The sequence below is a fragment of the Eschrichtius robustus genome, chromosome 6 (assembly GCF_028021215.1).
Source record: "Eschrichtius robustus isolate mEscRob2 chromosome 6, mEscRob2.pri, whole genome shotgun sequence".
Lineage (NCBI taxonomy): Eukaryota > Metazoa > Chordata > Mammalia > Artiodactyla > Eschrichtiidae > Eschrichtius > Eschrichtius robustus.
The window spans coordinates 133,863,081-133,878,501 of NC_090829.1; the positions used below are offsets into that span (position 1 = coordinate 133,863,081).

Sequence of the window (15,421 nt, forward strand, 5' to 3'; positions counted from 1 at the left end):
ATATATCACATCCCTAGTCCCTTTTCTTCTTTTCCTAGTGCCACATCCCTGGTTCAGCCACAGACTCTCTATTCTAACTACCTTCCTCCCATCAATCCATCCTGCGTGCCATGGCTGGGTAAGTCTCCCAGGAGCAAGGTGAGGGCTCCCGAGGCTGTCCATCCAGGGCCTCCACCAATGTCCAGCCTTAGCACTGGACCTTTAGATGCACCCAGCCACCAGTGAAACTGAAGAACTCATGCCTGCCGGCGGCGTATGCTCCCAACTTTTCTTGCTTCCAGGAATTCCAGGAATGCTGATCCTTCAAGGTTCAGCTCAAAGTCCCTCTTCCCACAGCTGGAAGCCTTCTCTTTCCCTCCTCCAATCCCCGTGCAGCTTCTCTGCACCATCCCTTCCCCCACCCCCCGCCCCGCCCCCCAACTCTGCTCCAGCCGCATTGGCCTCTTTGCTCTTCCTCAAAGGCGCAGGGCACACTCCCACCTTCCAAATCAATGGCCAATTCCCATCTCCCTTCCAAATCCCTACCCAAGTCTGCCCATCCCGAGGGGCGGGGCCCATCCCGAGGGGCGGGGCCCAACCCAACCACCTGATCCGGAATTGCCCCGCATTCCCCACTGCCCGCTCTTCCTCACCTTGCTCTCTTTTTCCCATAGCGTGTCATGTACTTGCTATGCTAACTCTTTGCTGCAGACACACCTCCACTTCACCCCAGCTAGCTTCGTGAGCTCAGGGATCTCTTCTTGATGCATCCCAAGCACCAAGAATAGTGCCTGGCATGGCGTAGGCACTTCCAAAAAAAAAAAACACACAAACACTGTTGAACAACTTAACTGCTGTTCATCTTCCAACCTCCTCTCCAAACAAGAAAAGCGTTTCTCATGGAACACATTTTAGTTTGATTTAAAGGTCCAGGCATTTCCAGGCTCAACGCACGCTCAACTCCAGTGGAAGTCACAAATGAGCCCCAACTGGAAAGCTTGACTTCGACATCTTCCAGCCATCCGGGTTTATTACGTCTTTTATGGAGACAACCAGAGCTCATTTACACGTTTTTTCTTTCATCTTTTTAAAAGGAGAGAAAGTGAGAAAGACATATTGGGCTGTTTTATGGCCCAAACTAGATATTCTGTCAACAGTAAGTTCAAAGCACACTGGGCCCCAACACAGAGAGAAAAGCTGGTGGGCATTTCCTAAGTTCTGCCCTGTGGATCCGTGGAGACGCTCCCAGGGCTGCACAGCAGGCTGTCTGGGAGGGCTCCAAGCTCCCGGTCCCGGCCCTTTATCCTCCTCAGTTACGCTGGGAAACCAGCAATTACACGTTACTGTGGGACACGACTTGCACTGAGGGACACAGAGGCTCCTCTCCTCACGGACTAAACTAAGAATGTGATTTTCAAAGGCTTGGACCTCCCCAACCTATATTAGCATAAATAAACAGCTCTCCAAGTGAGGACCAGGGGTCCTTAAATAATTTCCGGGGGTCCCTAAGGTCCTCCCTTTACCAACTATCTGTTCGAAGCCAGGTTTTCCTCATATAGTCCAACCAAAACAGCATGTCACAAGAGAGTGAATGCAGAAGCAGATATGAGACTCTAGTGTCTTCTGATAAGCCAGAAACTGTAGAGATTTGAAAAAATACAAAACAATGCCCTTCTTCTGGCTTTTTTTTTTTTAATTTTAGAAAATAAAATTTTAAAAATAAAGTTATTTATGTGAACATGTAATGGTTTATTGCTGCTACTTTAAGACGAATTAACAAGTACTTTGTTACATTTCTGTTTCGATTTCTAATGTGATAAATATTTATAGGTATAACCCACACGAACAGAAGCCCTTTGGCGTCTGTAACACTTTTTAAGAGTATAAAGGAGTCTGCAAACTGCGGATATAAGCCATCTCTCAGCTACCTACTCACCCTCCCACTCCTCAAAAGAAGATCTTGGCAAAGAAGAGGGATATTCTTGTTGAAATGGACGGGCTGTTTTTCAAAATAAATATCTCATTGCTTAACTTACATGGCAGAAAAAGAAAAATCAAAAGGAAGGTAAAAAAGAAGCATCAAACAGGAGCAGTGAAAGAAGAGAGGGTTTTTTTTAAATGGACTTTATATGAAAATATTTTGTTTCACGAAGAATTAACCTAAGGTTCTTCAAATGTATGATACCAAGGGGGAAAGGAGTGGGGTGGGAGGAATTGGGAGATTGGGATTGATACACATACACTATTGATACTATGTATAAAATAGACAACTGAGGGGAACACACTGTATATAGCACAGGGAACTCCACTTAATGCACTGTGGTGTCCTAAACGGGAGGGAAATCCAAAAGGGAGGGGATGTCATGTATACGTATGGCTGATTCATTCTGCTGTGCAGTAGAAGCTAACACAGCATTGTAAAGCAACTATACTCCAATAAAAATTAATTAAAAAAAAGAATTAACCTGAGGTTCTTAACCAGAAGCTTCTCGATGGACATTGGAGGACCCATGGATCCCCTGAAATGATATGCAAAAGGGTGGTCTCTGTGTTGATCCCAAAAGATCCAAGTTTTTCATCTGATTCGCAAAGGAATCTGTGACCAAAGGTTAGGAATCTCTTGGATGCTGATGTCAGTTCTCAGCTCAGGGAACATACTTATCCCTGAACCATTTAAACTAAGTGTAAAACAAAATAAAATTTTAAAAATCAACACAACTTTTATAGGAACTCAAGATCTTCTTCTGATCATGCTGCACCCTTTATCTTGCTGAAATCACCAATCCTATTAACTCGCTTATCCAAGCAAGAAAGTCATCAGGGATAGAGCCTTCTAAAGTCATCTTTGGCATTTCTCCAAAAAAGACATACAGATGGCCAACAGGCACATGAAAAGATGCTCAACATCGCTAAATATTAGAGAAATGCAAATCAAAACTGCGATGAGGTACCACCTCACACCAGTCAGAATGACCATCATTAAAATGTCTACAAGTAACGAATGCTGGAGAGGGTGTGGCGAAAAGGGAACGCTAATACACAGTTGGTGGGAATGTAAGTTGGTGCAGCCACTGTGGAAAACAGTATGCAAGTTCCTCAAAAAACCAAAAATAGAGCTACCATATGATCCGGCAATCCCACTCCTGGGCATATATATGGAGACAAAACTATAATTCAAAAAGATACATGCACCCCTATGTTCATAGCAGCACTATTCACAATAGCCAAGATATGGAAACAACCTAAATGTCCATCGACAGATGAATGGATAAAGAAGATGTGGTACATATATACAATGGAATACTACTCAGCCATAAAAGAACAATAATAATAATGCCATTTGCAGCAACATAGATGGAACTAGAGATTATCATACTAAGCGAAGTAAGTCAGACAAAGACAACACCATACGATATCACTTATATGTGGAATCTAAAATATGACACAAATGAACTTACCTACGAAACAGAAATAGACTCAGATGTAGAGAACAGACTTGTTGCCAAGGGGAAGGTGGGGGGAAGGTGGGGGGGAGATGGAGCGGGAGCTTGGGCTTAGCAGATGCAAATTATCATACATAGAATGAATAAACAACAAGGTCCTACTGTATAGCACAGGGAACTATATTCGATATCCTGTGATAAACCGTAATGGAAAAGAACATGAAAAAGAATATATATATATATATGTATAACTGAATCAGTTTGCTGTACAGCAGCGGAAGTTGACACGACACTGTAAATCAACTATACTTCAATTAAAAAAATACAAATAAAAAATAAAGTCGCCTTTGGTCATCTCTCTGAGGGACCGTTGTTTTGGGCCACGGTAGTGGACAGTTACTCTTTTCTTTTCAGCCCACCACCCTGTTTGGCTTCTGTACCAGAATTGGGGGTTTTGATGTTAAAATCTGAGGGCACGTGAGCTGAAACCTGTTTGAACATGGGGAGCCAGTGTGGTGTGGGTTTGCTTCTGAAGAAAGGACCCTGGTCTGTGGGTCAGAAGACCTGGACTTTAATCCAGTCGTGAGACCCTGTCACCTAATCTCCTTAGGTTGACTTCCTCCCCTGAAAAGTGACGGGTGAGTTGGCAACTCGCAATCAGGCTGAAATGAACCCCCGCAGAGGTGCTCAGGGGCCAGGAGCTCTGTCTTCTGTCAATCCCACTCCATACACCACGGCGTGAAGAGGGTGTCAGAAACTGGACCAGCACACAAACCTAATCACCAGCGCCACATCCCCGCGAGGAGCTCTGAGGGGGCCCCCCCTGCTCCCTCCCAAGGTGGCGGCCCCCTGAGACATCCTCAGCACAGCCGCTCACATTCTTTCATCTCCCAAGTGGATGAATGAAGCCCTCCTCAGGAGTTATGCAGGGCCGCTCCAAGCCAAAGCTTCCCTTTCAAACACAGAACCTGGTTCAAAGACACTCCATCGAATGGCAGTTTCCTCTCTCCACCTCACCCGCTGATAGTCTTAGAAACACAGGAGAGCTGAACTCTACGCAATTAAACCAAACTTTACCATCATAGCTAATAACCATCATTTACGGAGCATCTAATACATGGCAAGATATCGTGCCAGGAGTTTTACGTTCGTTCCCGTGTGGAACCCTCATTCAGGAGGCACTGAGATCCTTCTAGGTTACACAGCCAACAGGTAACGGGGTTCCAACTTAAAAGCTCAGACCTGCTGGACTCCAGAACCTCTTCTTTGCCTGACACCAGGCTGCCCCTTCCTCTGTCCGTCAACCATGGGAACACTGAGAGTAAAAGTTCGGGCCAAAATACCAACGAGGCATTCACTGAATCAAGGGGCAAGCTACTTGGGATTTTACACAAGTCAGTACAAATAAACTCTGCTTTCAGGAGTCTGGGTAAATCCTCCCGACAAGTGAGTAGCAGACTGACTCACAAGATAAAACTTTTATGCAGGCGGTACACAACACATACTCAAGTATGCTGAATTGGACAAATATAATTTCTCAGCACTTACTGTGTGGCAGACATGTTTTTTGATCATTTTCAAATAAAAAGATGTCGTTCATGTTAGTTCAGATAAAACATATTGTCTCTCAGGCTCAGAGGCCATGACCTTGGCCAAATGCCTGCCAGGAGCTCTTTTCTGGGGAGTAAAACTGCTGACAGGCCTATTACAGATTCAATCACATCACCAGGGCAGATGAGGAGGCTTTAATATCTACGATCCAAACTTGCTGGACAGGGCCCCTGGGTCAGAAACTTTTACCAACAAAAAAAAAAAGAAAAAAAAAAAGAATTCTTTTCAAGGAAGCCTCCGCACCCACTGCCTCTTAAAATACACTGTTTGGAACATAGTGGGTTCTCAAGAAATTGCGCTGGACGAACACGCCAAACTTAAGACTAGGAAGTGTGGGTGGAGGGATAGTGCTGTGCGTAATTCTGGGGTTTGTTTCAAGTCATTAAAGATCCTCACTCAACACGCAAAGTCGATACAAAAATAAGACTTCCGTTCACTTTATACACTCTGCAAAAGGCTTCCATGCATGGAATCCCACTTGGTTCTCCTAATGGCCCTGTCAGAGGTTGGTGTCCCTCACCCTGGTCAGAGAGGGAGCCAGTGATGGAGTGACTTGCCCAAGGTCACCGTTTAGTTAAGGAGTGAGCCGGGATGCAAACGTACTTCTTAGGATTCCTAGTCCGCTGCACTTTGCGTTACATTAAGCTACCACAGTGCTTTATGAGACACCACGTTGAGATGATCTCACTTTCATATATTAACAATTCTAGAAGGCGACAAGCCAAAGAACGGAAATGTCGTACAACAATTACACGTGAGAGCTTTCAGTGATACCAGCTCTGCCCCTCTTCTGGGGGTGGCCATGACTCAAAGGCTCACGGCCCCATCTGTGGGGATTGGGGGGAAGCAGAGGTCCAACTGTCCCCCAGTGTTGGAGACCTGGAGATAGGGAGCCAGAATACCACCTGGCACCCCGTCAAATCTTACACAGAATGTGCGCTAACTTAGCATTGTTCCAGGCAAAAGTGACAATCACAGGTGAGGTTCCTTTTAACTGCTGAGGGCCAGGAGACCATTTCTTCCAATCAGCTCTGCAATGCCAATCTGGCGATGTCTTCAGGACACAGCCTGCAGTGCCTTTCAGGTGACCCTTTAATAGGGCACCTATCTCACCTGCGTCCCAACCTGTCAAATTGCCAGTGTAGGAAGAGCCCGGCCAGGGTAGGCAGAGGGACCACAGTGGGGTAATTCAGTCGTTTCTATCATTATAATCTCGTTTCAGAAGAGAGATGGATAAAAATTCAAGGAGTGCATCTAGATGCAACATTCACACTCACCTTCTCAAACCTCAGAATCAGCCTTTTTAATGATTTTGTTTCTAACACAAAGTTTGATATAAACACAAAACTACCTTGAGTCCTCAACTCATACAACACTAATAATAATGAAAATTACAACAACTTACAGATTGTCCCTTATGGGTAGCTTCTAAAGTACCAAGCGCTGGCCTTCCCATTCCATTTTCTCAGAAACTTTATTACTATTCCCATTTGACAGATGAAGAAATTAAGGCTCCCAGAGACTTAAAAATTGTGCCCAAAGTTACTCAGGTAAGAAGAGGTGGAGCCAGGATACCTGGCTTGGACACCATCGGCAAAACTTGTCCTTCAGTGGATGAATGGGGGGGCGGTGGGGGGAGTGTTATATACATACAGCGGAATATTATTCAGCCTTAAAAAGGAAGGAGCTTCTGACACACGCTACAACGTGTGAACCTTGAGGATATCAACCTAAGTGAAATAAGCCTGTCACAAAAAGACAAATACTACATGATTCCACTCTTACAAGGTCTCTAGAGCCAAATTCACTGAGACAGAAAGTAGAACGGTGGTTGCCAGGGGCCGGGGAAAGGGGGAAACGGAGAACTATTGTTTAATGGGGACAGGATTTCAGTTCTACAAGATGAAAAGAGTTCTGAAGATGAAGGGTACACAACAGTGTGAATGTACTTAATACCCCTCAACCATACACTTAAAAATGTCAAGACGGTAAATGTTATGTGTACTTTTACCACAATTTAAAATATTTTTTAAAAAAGAAGAGGAAAAGGTCAAACACAGACTCCTTTAACCTATATCAACCCAGAGGAATATATAGTAAATTTCAATTATTCTAATACAGAAATCTACAGTGGTAAAAAAAAAACAAAAAACAAAACAACTGTATCCCCAGATGACTTGTATACGGGGATTTAAAATTCCAAAATAAAATTAGAAACCTGAGATTTTGAATACTTAAAAACAAAACAAACTTGCTCTTGGGCAGGAACACAGACAATCTAGTGCCAATTTCCTTTGCCCTCCTCCCCAGGTTCCCCACCATCTGCCCATTATATTTAGACACCCTTCCCAAGAGAACTGAGCCTCAAAATAACCCTCGAAATAACTTTGACTTGCACCGAAGCAAGACCAGAAGGTGAGCACCATCAGCGGCTGCTGGCCAGGTCAGAGCACACCTGCTGTTTTCCAGCTGACCTCAGTGGTATTCGCTGGTCACCCTGGTGGCCAATACACCTTTCAAGGCAAATGGGCCCAATCTGGATTCCGGATCTGAAGTACCACCTGCAAGCTACCAACCCATCCTCAACACAAGCCAGGACTCCCAGAACTCCACTACAGGGAACTGCAGGACCAGAAAAGGACGGAGGCATGCAGGATTACTTGACACGTTATTATCTCCACGTTACTTATCATTACTAATTAAGGTAACGGGTCTTCCTTTCATAAGTAAGATATGTTTTAAATCTTTGAAAAATGTTTTCACACCCACTCTTTCATGCCCTGGACCCCGAAGCAGGTGAGTCGAGCATCTTTACCCCACTGGTTCAGAAGAGCAACTAGAAGTCAGGGTTTGCCCAAGGTCAGAAACTAGTTGGCTGCAGCGTAGAACTGGAAGCCACCCATGTTATTCCTTCCGCAACACCTCCCTCCAGAGAGAGGGCTGGCCAGCCCTGCAAGGAACAGGAAATGGAAATGGCTCCTGGTAAGGCAGTCAGCCTGCCAACCTCTGAGAGAAGCTGACAAATGACCAGAGCCCGCCCTGAATCAGAAACACCTCCTCCAACGAGCGGCCGACTAACCTCTTCCCACCTGCGGCGCTGAAGAAAGAAGTTCCCAGAGTCCACACCCCACCATCCCCATCTGTCCACGGATAGAACCACGTTAGGAAGGAAGCTCAGAAGAAGGGAGATGCTGTTGAAGACCTGAATTGGAGAGGCAGCTTCCCAACGTGAACTTATCAGCTTTATTCCCACTCTCATCACATCCCCGACACACATCTACGCTTACTCCTTAATCCCCACCCCCTCACCGCAGAACGGCAAGAGGGGCGAAGCAGAAGAGCGCTGAATCTCCAGAGAAACGGCATCGGCTGCAGCACCCGCCAGGGGAACGTGGTAAAACCCGGCTAAAAGACGGGAATCGTGTAAGAGCAAAATCATGCACTGAAAGTCATGCATCATTTCCAAAATATTGAGACAGATTCCAGTCACTTTACCTGAGTTGTTTTTGCTCTTCTGCCTTGCATGCTGTTGTTGTGGCTCATCTGTGGGTTGGTGGCACCTTCGGAAAGACAGTGAGATTTCCTACAGGGAAGTGTGTTATAATTACTGTACGGAAGAGCCTCTTCGGCAGCAGCCGGTGGCATCTTATGGTTCGCGAGATCAGGAATATCAGACACCAAATTCCGACAGTAGCCTGCAAATTTGCTCCTCCGCCCCCCGTCTGCCATCACCCCGGAGGTTTTCTGAGGAGCGTACAAGTCCCCCAGTGAACTGGCACGTTGACAGGTACCGAGCTGCCGCGGACTCGCCGGGGCTTCCATCCCCCGAGTCTCCTCGCAGTCCTTCTCTTCGGCAGAACCCAAGATCTCTTCGTTGCTTGTTAAATGTTCTTGGCTCAGATCAGAGAGTGAGAATTCCAGGCTGTCCTCCCGCCAGATGTCTGCAGATTTGGAGCGTTTCTTCTTAAAGCTCCCCGTCTCCGTGAAAGTGGGCCCATCGGATGCATAGGGATGCTGCCTCCTGCCTCCCTCCGCCAAGTACGTAGCGTCATCCCCGTAAAGCCTGCTCTCCTCCGAGTCTGGCATGCTCTGCACAGAGGCTGCTGCGAGGACAATGCCGCTGCCCCCGCTGGGACTGACGGAAGACTCCGTGTAAGACACGGGTCTCAAGCCCACATCCACTCGGTCCACCCAGACGGGGCTCCCGAAGTCCTCCAGGGTGCCTTCTTGGGAGAAGGGCTCCAAGCCATTTTCGGCCAGGGACTGGGGGATACTGGGAGTGCTGCTGGATCGGGTGGTCACTTCGGAGGTCCTGTGGATCACCTTCCCCGAGGAGGCGTGCCTGGTCCGCCGCGCCTTGTGCGACAGGCGCAGGGAGCGCGACGTGTGTTTGCGCCCCAGGCTCGCATGCTTTTCTCCATAAAACTCATGCACTGCATTTTGACTTTCTGCGTTTCCCATGGTTTTATGGTCTGTAGCGAAGAAAAAAAAAAAAAAAAAAGGAGGGAATCATTGAGTCACCCAATGGGTATAGGCAGTTAACAGGAGGAGTTCAGCACACAGGGAGGGCAGCCAGCTTGGCAGATAACGGCGCACCTATATGCACCTGGCAGGTACTTGGACCCTTACGTGGTAGCAGTTGAGAACTAACATCATGTGCTGAGATTACTCCTGCGGAGATACGAAATAAGAACATAAATAAGATCATTAGAGAATTACACTTGTCTCTGCCCGGAGGGTAGCTGCCCACCGGGCACGGCACAGGGTTGCTTTCATAGAGCTGGCAACCGTCGTCTTCTTCTACTTAAACTCTACAGGAGTATATTTAAAGCTCTCTGCCTATCCATAAACTAAAAACTCTAAAAAGTACAAAGCAAGGTGTCTGCCAAACGAGTAACTTTCTGTTTGAAATTACACATTTCAAAAAACCAAGCAAAACTCATAGGTGCATTGGATAACTTCCCTCTCTCCCAATGGTTTTCTGTTTCATTCTGACTCCATCTACACTTCAAAATCAATCAAAAATGGAAAAGCTCAAGATGTAAGTCCAATCAACTCTTCCTAATAAATCAAAGTCAAGAAGAAAAAAGGTTTTTACCTTAATTCCACAGCACTCTGAAAACCTTGATTGGGAGGTTCGGGTAGGGGGTGTGAAGTGGGATAGGGAGAGGGAGATGGGCAAAATGAAATAGGAACCCCACTCTCTGCTTAGCAGCAAACTAATGGGTTTACTTCTGGGAGCAAATCCAACCTGAGAACATTAATTAATCTGGTACAGAGTGCCCTGCAAACAGAAATCCACATGATGAAATCACTAAATATCATTCAGCCTTTTGGGGCTACCCAGGTTAATTCAACTCCTTCCTTAACATTTTTCCAGTCTGTCTCATTGGTCTGAGGACTGTTACCCAGAGTGGAAAACAGAAAAATGCTCAAAGTTCGACAAGTGTGACTCTATTTATAGCCTTATTCTCCTTGCTCAGCAATGAGGTTTCTCTAGACCAGTTAAGTTGTATACACTTAAGATACACACATGAAAATGGCCAGAAAGGAAAGAAGAAAAATAGAGTAGCTGGGCACTTCCCTGAGCTGATTCTTTCAATCATCTACATAAGTCATTCATTCAGAAAATATATCCTGAGCACCTACCACATTCTAGAAGCCAGAGATACAGCAGACAACAAAAGACACACATTCCCCACGGTCATGAAACTTACATTCTAGCCAGGGAAGGGATATAATAAACAAAAAAGTGAAAGGTACCAGAGGAAAGAAAACAGGAACAAATTTATTGTAACCATTACAGTTTGAAACACCCTGAAACATAATATACATTCACATTGATCCAGAACCACTCTATAATCCCACTGTTCAGTCTCAAAGGTTGCTTAAACTCCTATAAGCACATCTTTACTGAAATGAAATTTGTGGCAACAGGAAGGGAAAAACCTCCATTGAATGTTCCGATGAGTTCAGAAGTAATTCATACAGACACCAGATGTGGAGCTATTCCCATACTGGAATATTCCCTACCAGGTCACACATCATATGATTCTGAGAGTGACGTTTCCAAGAAAGAGAATCTTCCTTTTACTAGTAGCAAGCATACTTCAAAGCAATAAGTTCACACCTCCCTGGCTGACATCTTTAAGAAGCCAAGAAAACACACAGAAACTCAACTTGGTGTAGGGAAAATGAAAAGATGCACTGTCCATGCATAACTTGTGTTATCTACATTCCTAAGAATATCATGTACTACATTTTTGCAAGTAAAATAAATAAGCATCTAAAGTAATGCTAAAGGCCATGACCAATTTCTCAGGGTTCTTGATTTTTTTTTTTAAGTGTACATTAAGATACCTGGATGTGTCCATGTATCTACATGTTTTGCCAATAAGTAATTAAAAGCTTAGAACAGGCGTTAGCCACAGTCCCATTTTAAGAATCACATAGATTTAAAGTTAAAAGAAGGAAAGAATGATGGTGACAGAAACTGAGGTATAGAAAGGCAAAACTGTCACCTCAAATGTGCTAGGAGGTACCCTCCTCTACTGTATACATCAAAAGTTTGCAAATATAAATTCACAGGCATATTCTCAACAACAAATTTCTGGTTAGGCTTGTTTCTGCCAACAGAAAACCAATCAAGTTAAAAGCCTCAGGAGAGGTTTCCTAAAGGAAATGGCCCCAACCTTCAAGAATTACAGCACTCCCTGCAGTGCTCTGACGGGTCTGTTATATTAATAGCATTTTTAGTAGCAAGATTCTTTTCAGCCAGCCAAGGTAGGAAAGAAGCCATTTTTATCTTTAGAACTAGAGTTTAGAGATGAATGCCAAATCTCTTAAATCCTACCGAGAAGAAATTCTCAGGGGATGATCTAAGCAGAGTCAGCAGGAAGTCTGAAGCAACTCAACTTAGCAGAAAAATGTTTCTAGGGACTGCTGAAACACCCCTTCATTTAAAAGCTTTTCCCAAAAGGTCAGTGAGAACCACGAAGGCCCATGTGGGGGACCCTGAAATAACATAAGCAAGAAAAATTTAAATTGCTTATTGCATACAACAGACACAATCTCCTCTTTCAGGGACAACCCCTGTCCCACGGGCAACCCCCAGAACACCGGTGAATTGAAAATCCTAACCCTTTTCACACGCAAATGTAAAGAGACAGCTACTTTCAGCATCTTCATTTCTCCCTGCTCTCTCTTACTTAACCCTTATCATTTATTTTTATTACAAACAAAAAACTTGGTTTATATTTTACATTTGCATAGGCTTTGTTTGTTCCTGTGAGTCTGGAAGCAACTTTGGGCAGAAAGTGGCTTTCACTTTTTTTGTAGCCTCTAGAGAGACTACAAGTGTTCTACGCGTGATGAGTCAATAAATGTTCATGCATTTTAGTAACAAAAGCAAAAAGTAGTGATCAGTACTTTACCAACATAATCATCACACAGTCACTAGGTAAGAGGGGAAAGATTAAGGGGGAGGAGAACAGGCTGAAATGCAAAAACTGGGCTAGAAATAGAAAAGCAGAGCGTCAGAATAAAGGTACTCGATTGCAAGCTGGAAAATGTTACCATTTTTTAACTCATTACACTAGTTATTTCCTTATGTAGAATGTTAGTGGCCCCAAACAGCTTGCACTTTCTGGGGGTAGTTAGTGGGAGGGATATTAAGCAGGAAGTAGTGCGCAAGACTGTAACATAGGGAACGGTTCTCCGAATTCAAACCTCAAGTCTTACACTTTCTTTCCAATGGTCTAAGATCTGGCTTCCTGGCCTGCCCCAGGGCCTTTGCTCATGCTCTTTCCTCTGCCTGCAACCCTCCAGTTTTCAGGAATCTACATCTGGCTCACTCTTTCCAGTTTGTTCCGATCTTGACTCAAATATCACCTTCTCAGAAAGGCCTTTCCTGACATACCTATCAAAATGACAACCCTCAGAACTCAACATTTCTTATCCCCATTCTTTGGTTTTTTTCCCCCCTCCTTCGCATTTATCATAATTGTAACAAAAAATGTGTTTCACTTACTTACCTTTTTTTTGGAGTATATTTGCTTTACAATGTTGTGTTAGTTTCTGCTGTACAACAAAGTGAGTCAGCTATATGTTTTATATATATATCCCCTCCCTCTTGAGCCTCCCTCCCACCCACCCCCATCCCACCCTTCTAGGTCATCAAAGAGCACCAAGCTGAGCTCCCTGTGCTATACAGCAGCTTCCCACTAGCTATCTATTTTACACATGGTAGTGTATATGTGTCAATGCTACTCTCTCAGTTCGTCAAACCCTCCCCCCTTCCCCCTCTGTGTCCACAAGTCCATTCTCTTCATCTGCGTGTGGTACATATATACAATGGAATATTACTCAGCCATAAAAAAGAATGAAATTGGGTGACTTGCAGTGATGCGGATGAACCTAGAGTCTGTCATACAGAGTGAAGTAAGTCAGAAAGAGAAAAACAAATATTGTATATTAACACATACATATGGAATCTAGAAAAATGATACTGATGAACCTATCTGCAGGGCAGGAAAAGAGATACTTATCTTTTTTATTCTCTATCCTTCCCCACTAGAAACTAAGCCTCAGGCGTAGGACTGAAAGTTTGCTTGTCTTGTTTATTGCTGTATCCGCAGTGCCTAGAACACTGCCTGAAAGACAGTAGGTGCTCAGTGGAAAAATACTGAATGAATGAATGAATGAATGACAAAATAAACTTTAATCTAGAATGTAAAAATTCAAACTCATACAACTACAACAGAAAATAGATGAGAATGTTAGCACAATGTGAACTAGAGAAAACACACATTGGCCTTAAATATGCCAGCTCTTCTACATCAGAGTGCCTAGACAACACACCGGTTTCCAGTCTGTGTGCTGTTCTCTGGGTCCCTTCCACCTGCAGACCAGTACAGGTCCCTCACTCCAGGCCACTGGGTTTGGGATCACCCTGATCCATGAACTGAGTTGAGGGCTTCAGCTTGCCCTGCTTCACTGTACTCCCCAAACTTCAATTACCTGAGCAGCGAATTAAGGTCTTGCTCCTGTCTCATTTCACTTAATTCCCACATTCTTCCTCTTTTTGGAGCTATTCCCTCAGAGGTTTAGTTAGGAAAGGGGCTCAGGATCAAGAGGATACCTCTCCTCGTTGTCAGGGTAGACAGTGCAGAACTGCTCAGCCTGAGATGATCCAGAGAAAATGGGGGCAAAGGAGACATACTGACATGATGGGGAGGGGTCATCTGAAAGTAGAAGATGTCAGAAAATCAAGAGATTCTCAGGGCCAGAGACCAAGGACACTAGAGGGAGTGTGACTTTCCCATTCTTCCCAACACCGTGATCTTTCTCTTTAAGTGAGGAGTTAAACTTTTCAAGTAATCATAGAAACTTCCTTTAAATCCCATCAAATTAAATACTACTATATAGCCGATGATGTTAGGTGTGTACCTAGGCTAACTCTGTTGGACTTACAAACAAACTGGACTTAACGAATGCGCTCTCAGAACGGAACTCGTTCGTATGTAGGGGGCTTACTGTACTCAGTGAAATAGTTAAAAGGTATCTTAAGGAACTTTATCAGTAAGTACAGGCAGCACTATGTACAATAGCCAAGACACAGAAGCAGCCTAAATGTCCATTCACAGATGAATGGATAAAGAAGATGTACCTTTATTTATCTATCTACCTATACACACAAACACACACATACAATATGGAATATTACTCAGCCGTAAAAATGAATGAAATAATGCCACTTGCAGCAACATGAATGGACCTAGATATTATCATATCATACTAAGTGAAGTAAATCAGACAGAGAAAGACAAATATCATATGATATCGCTTACATGTGGAATCTGAAAAAAAGACACAAATGAACTTATTTACAAAATAGAAATAGACCCACAGACATAGAAAACAAACTTACAGTTACCAAAAGGGAAAGGGGGGAGGGATAAATTAGGAGTTTGGGATTAACATATACATGCTACTGTATATAAAATAGATAACCAACAAGGACCTACTGTAAAGCACAAGGAACTACACTCAGTATTTTGTCATAACCTATAACAGAAAAGAATGTGAAAAAGAATAGATATATATATGTATGTATAACTGAATCACTGTGCTATACACCCAAATCTAACACAACATTGTAAATCAACTATACTTCAATTTAAAAAAAAGAAAAAAAAAAGGTACAGTCATTAGAATGGTTCATACATACATCTGGTAGGTGGTCCTTTCTCAGGGACAGCTTTTTAAAACTTATTAGCCTACTAAGCCTTATGTGATAAAATGATATAGAAGTATTCACACACACTGAAAAAAATGTCACATTCCTGTCTTTGGTAGTTTACTGCAATTATGTAAGATGCAACCATTAG

General features: G+C 43.8%; 1 protein-coding gene across 3 annotated transcripts in view; it reads right to left on the reverse strand.

Annotated features, from left to right (window-relative positions):
- Positions 1–9,494, reverse strand: part of TIAM1 (TIAM Rac1 associated GEF 1) — a 132,805-nt gene extending 123,311 nt beyond the window's left edge. For all 3 annotated transcript variants that reach the window (XM_068545751.1, XM_068545750.1, XM_068545749.1), the window contains exon 1: positions 8,529–9,494. In XM_068545751.1, the coding sequence (XP_068401852.1) occupies positions 8,529–9,494 (966 nt within the window). The remainder of the gene's footprint in view (positions 1–8,528) is intronic.
- Positions 9,495–15,421: the final 5,927 nt, after the last annotated feature.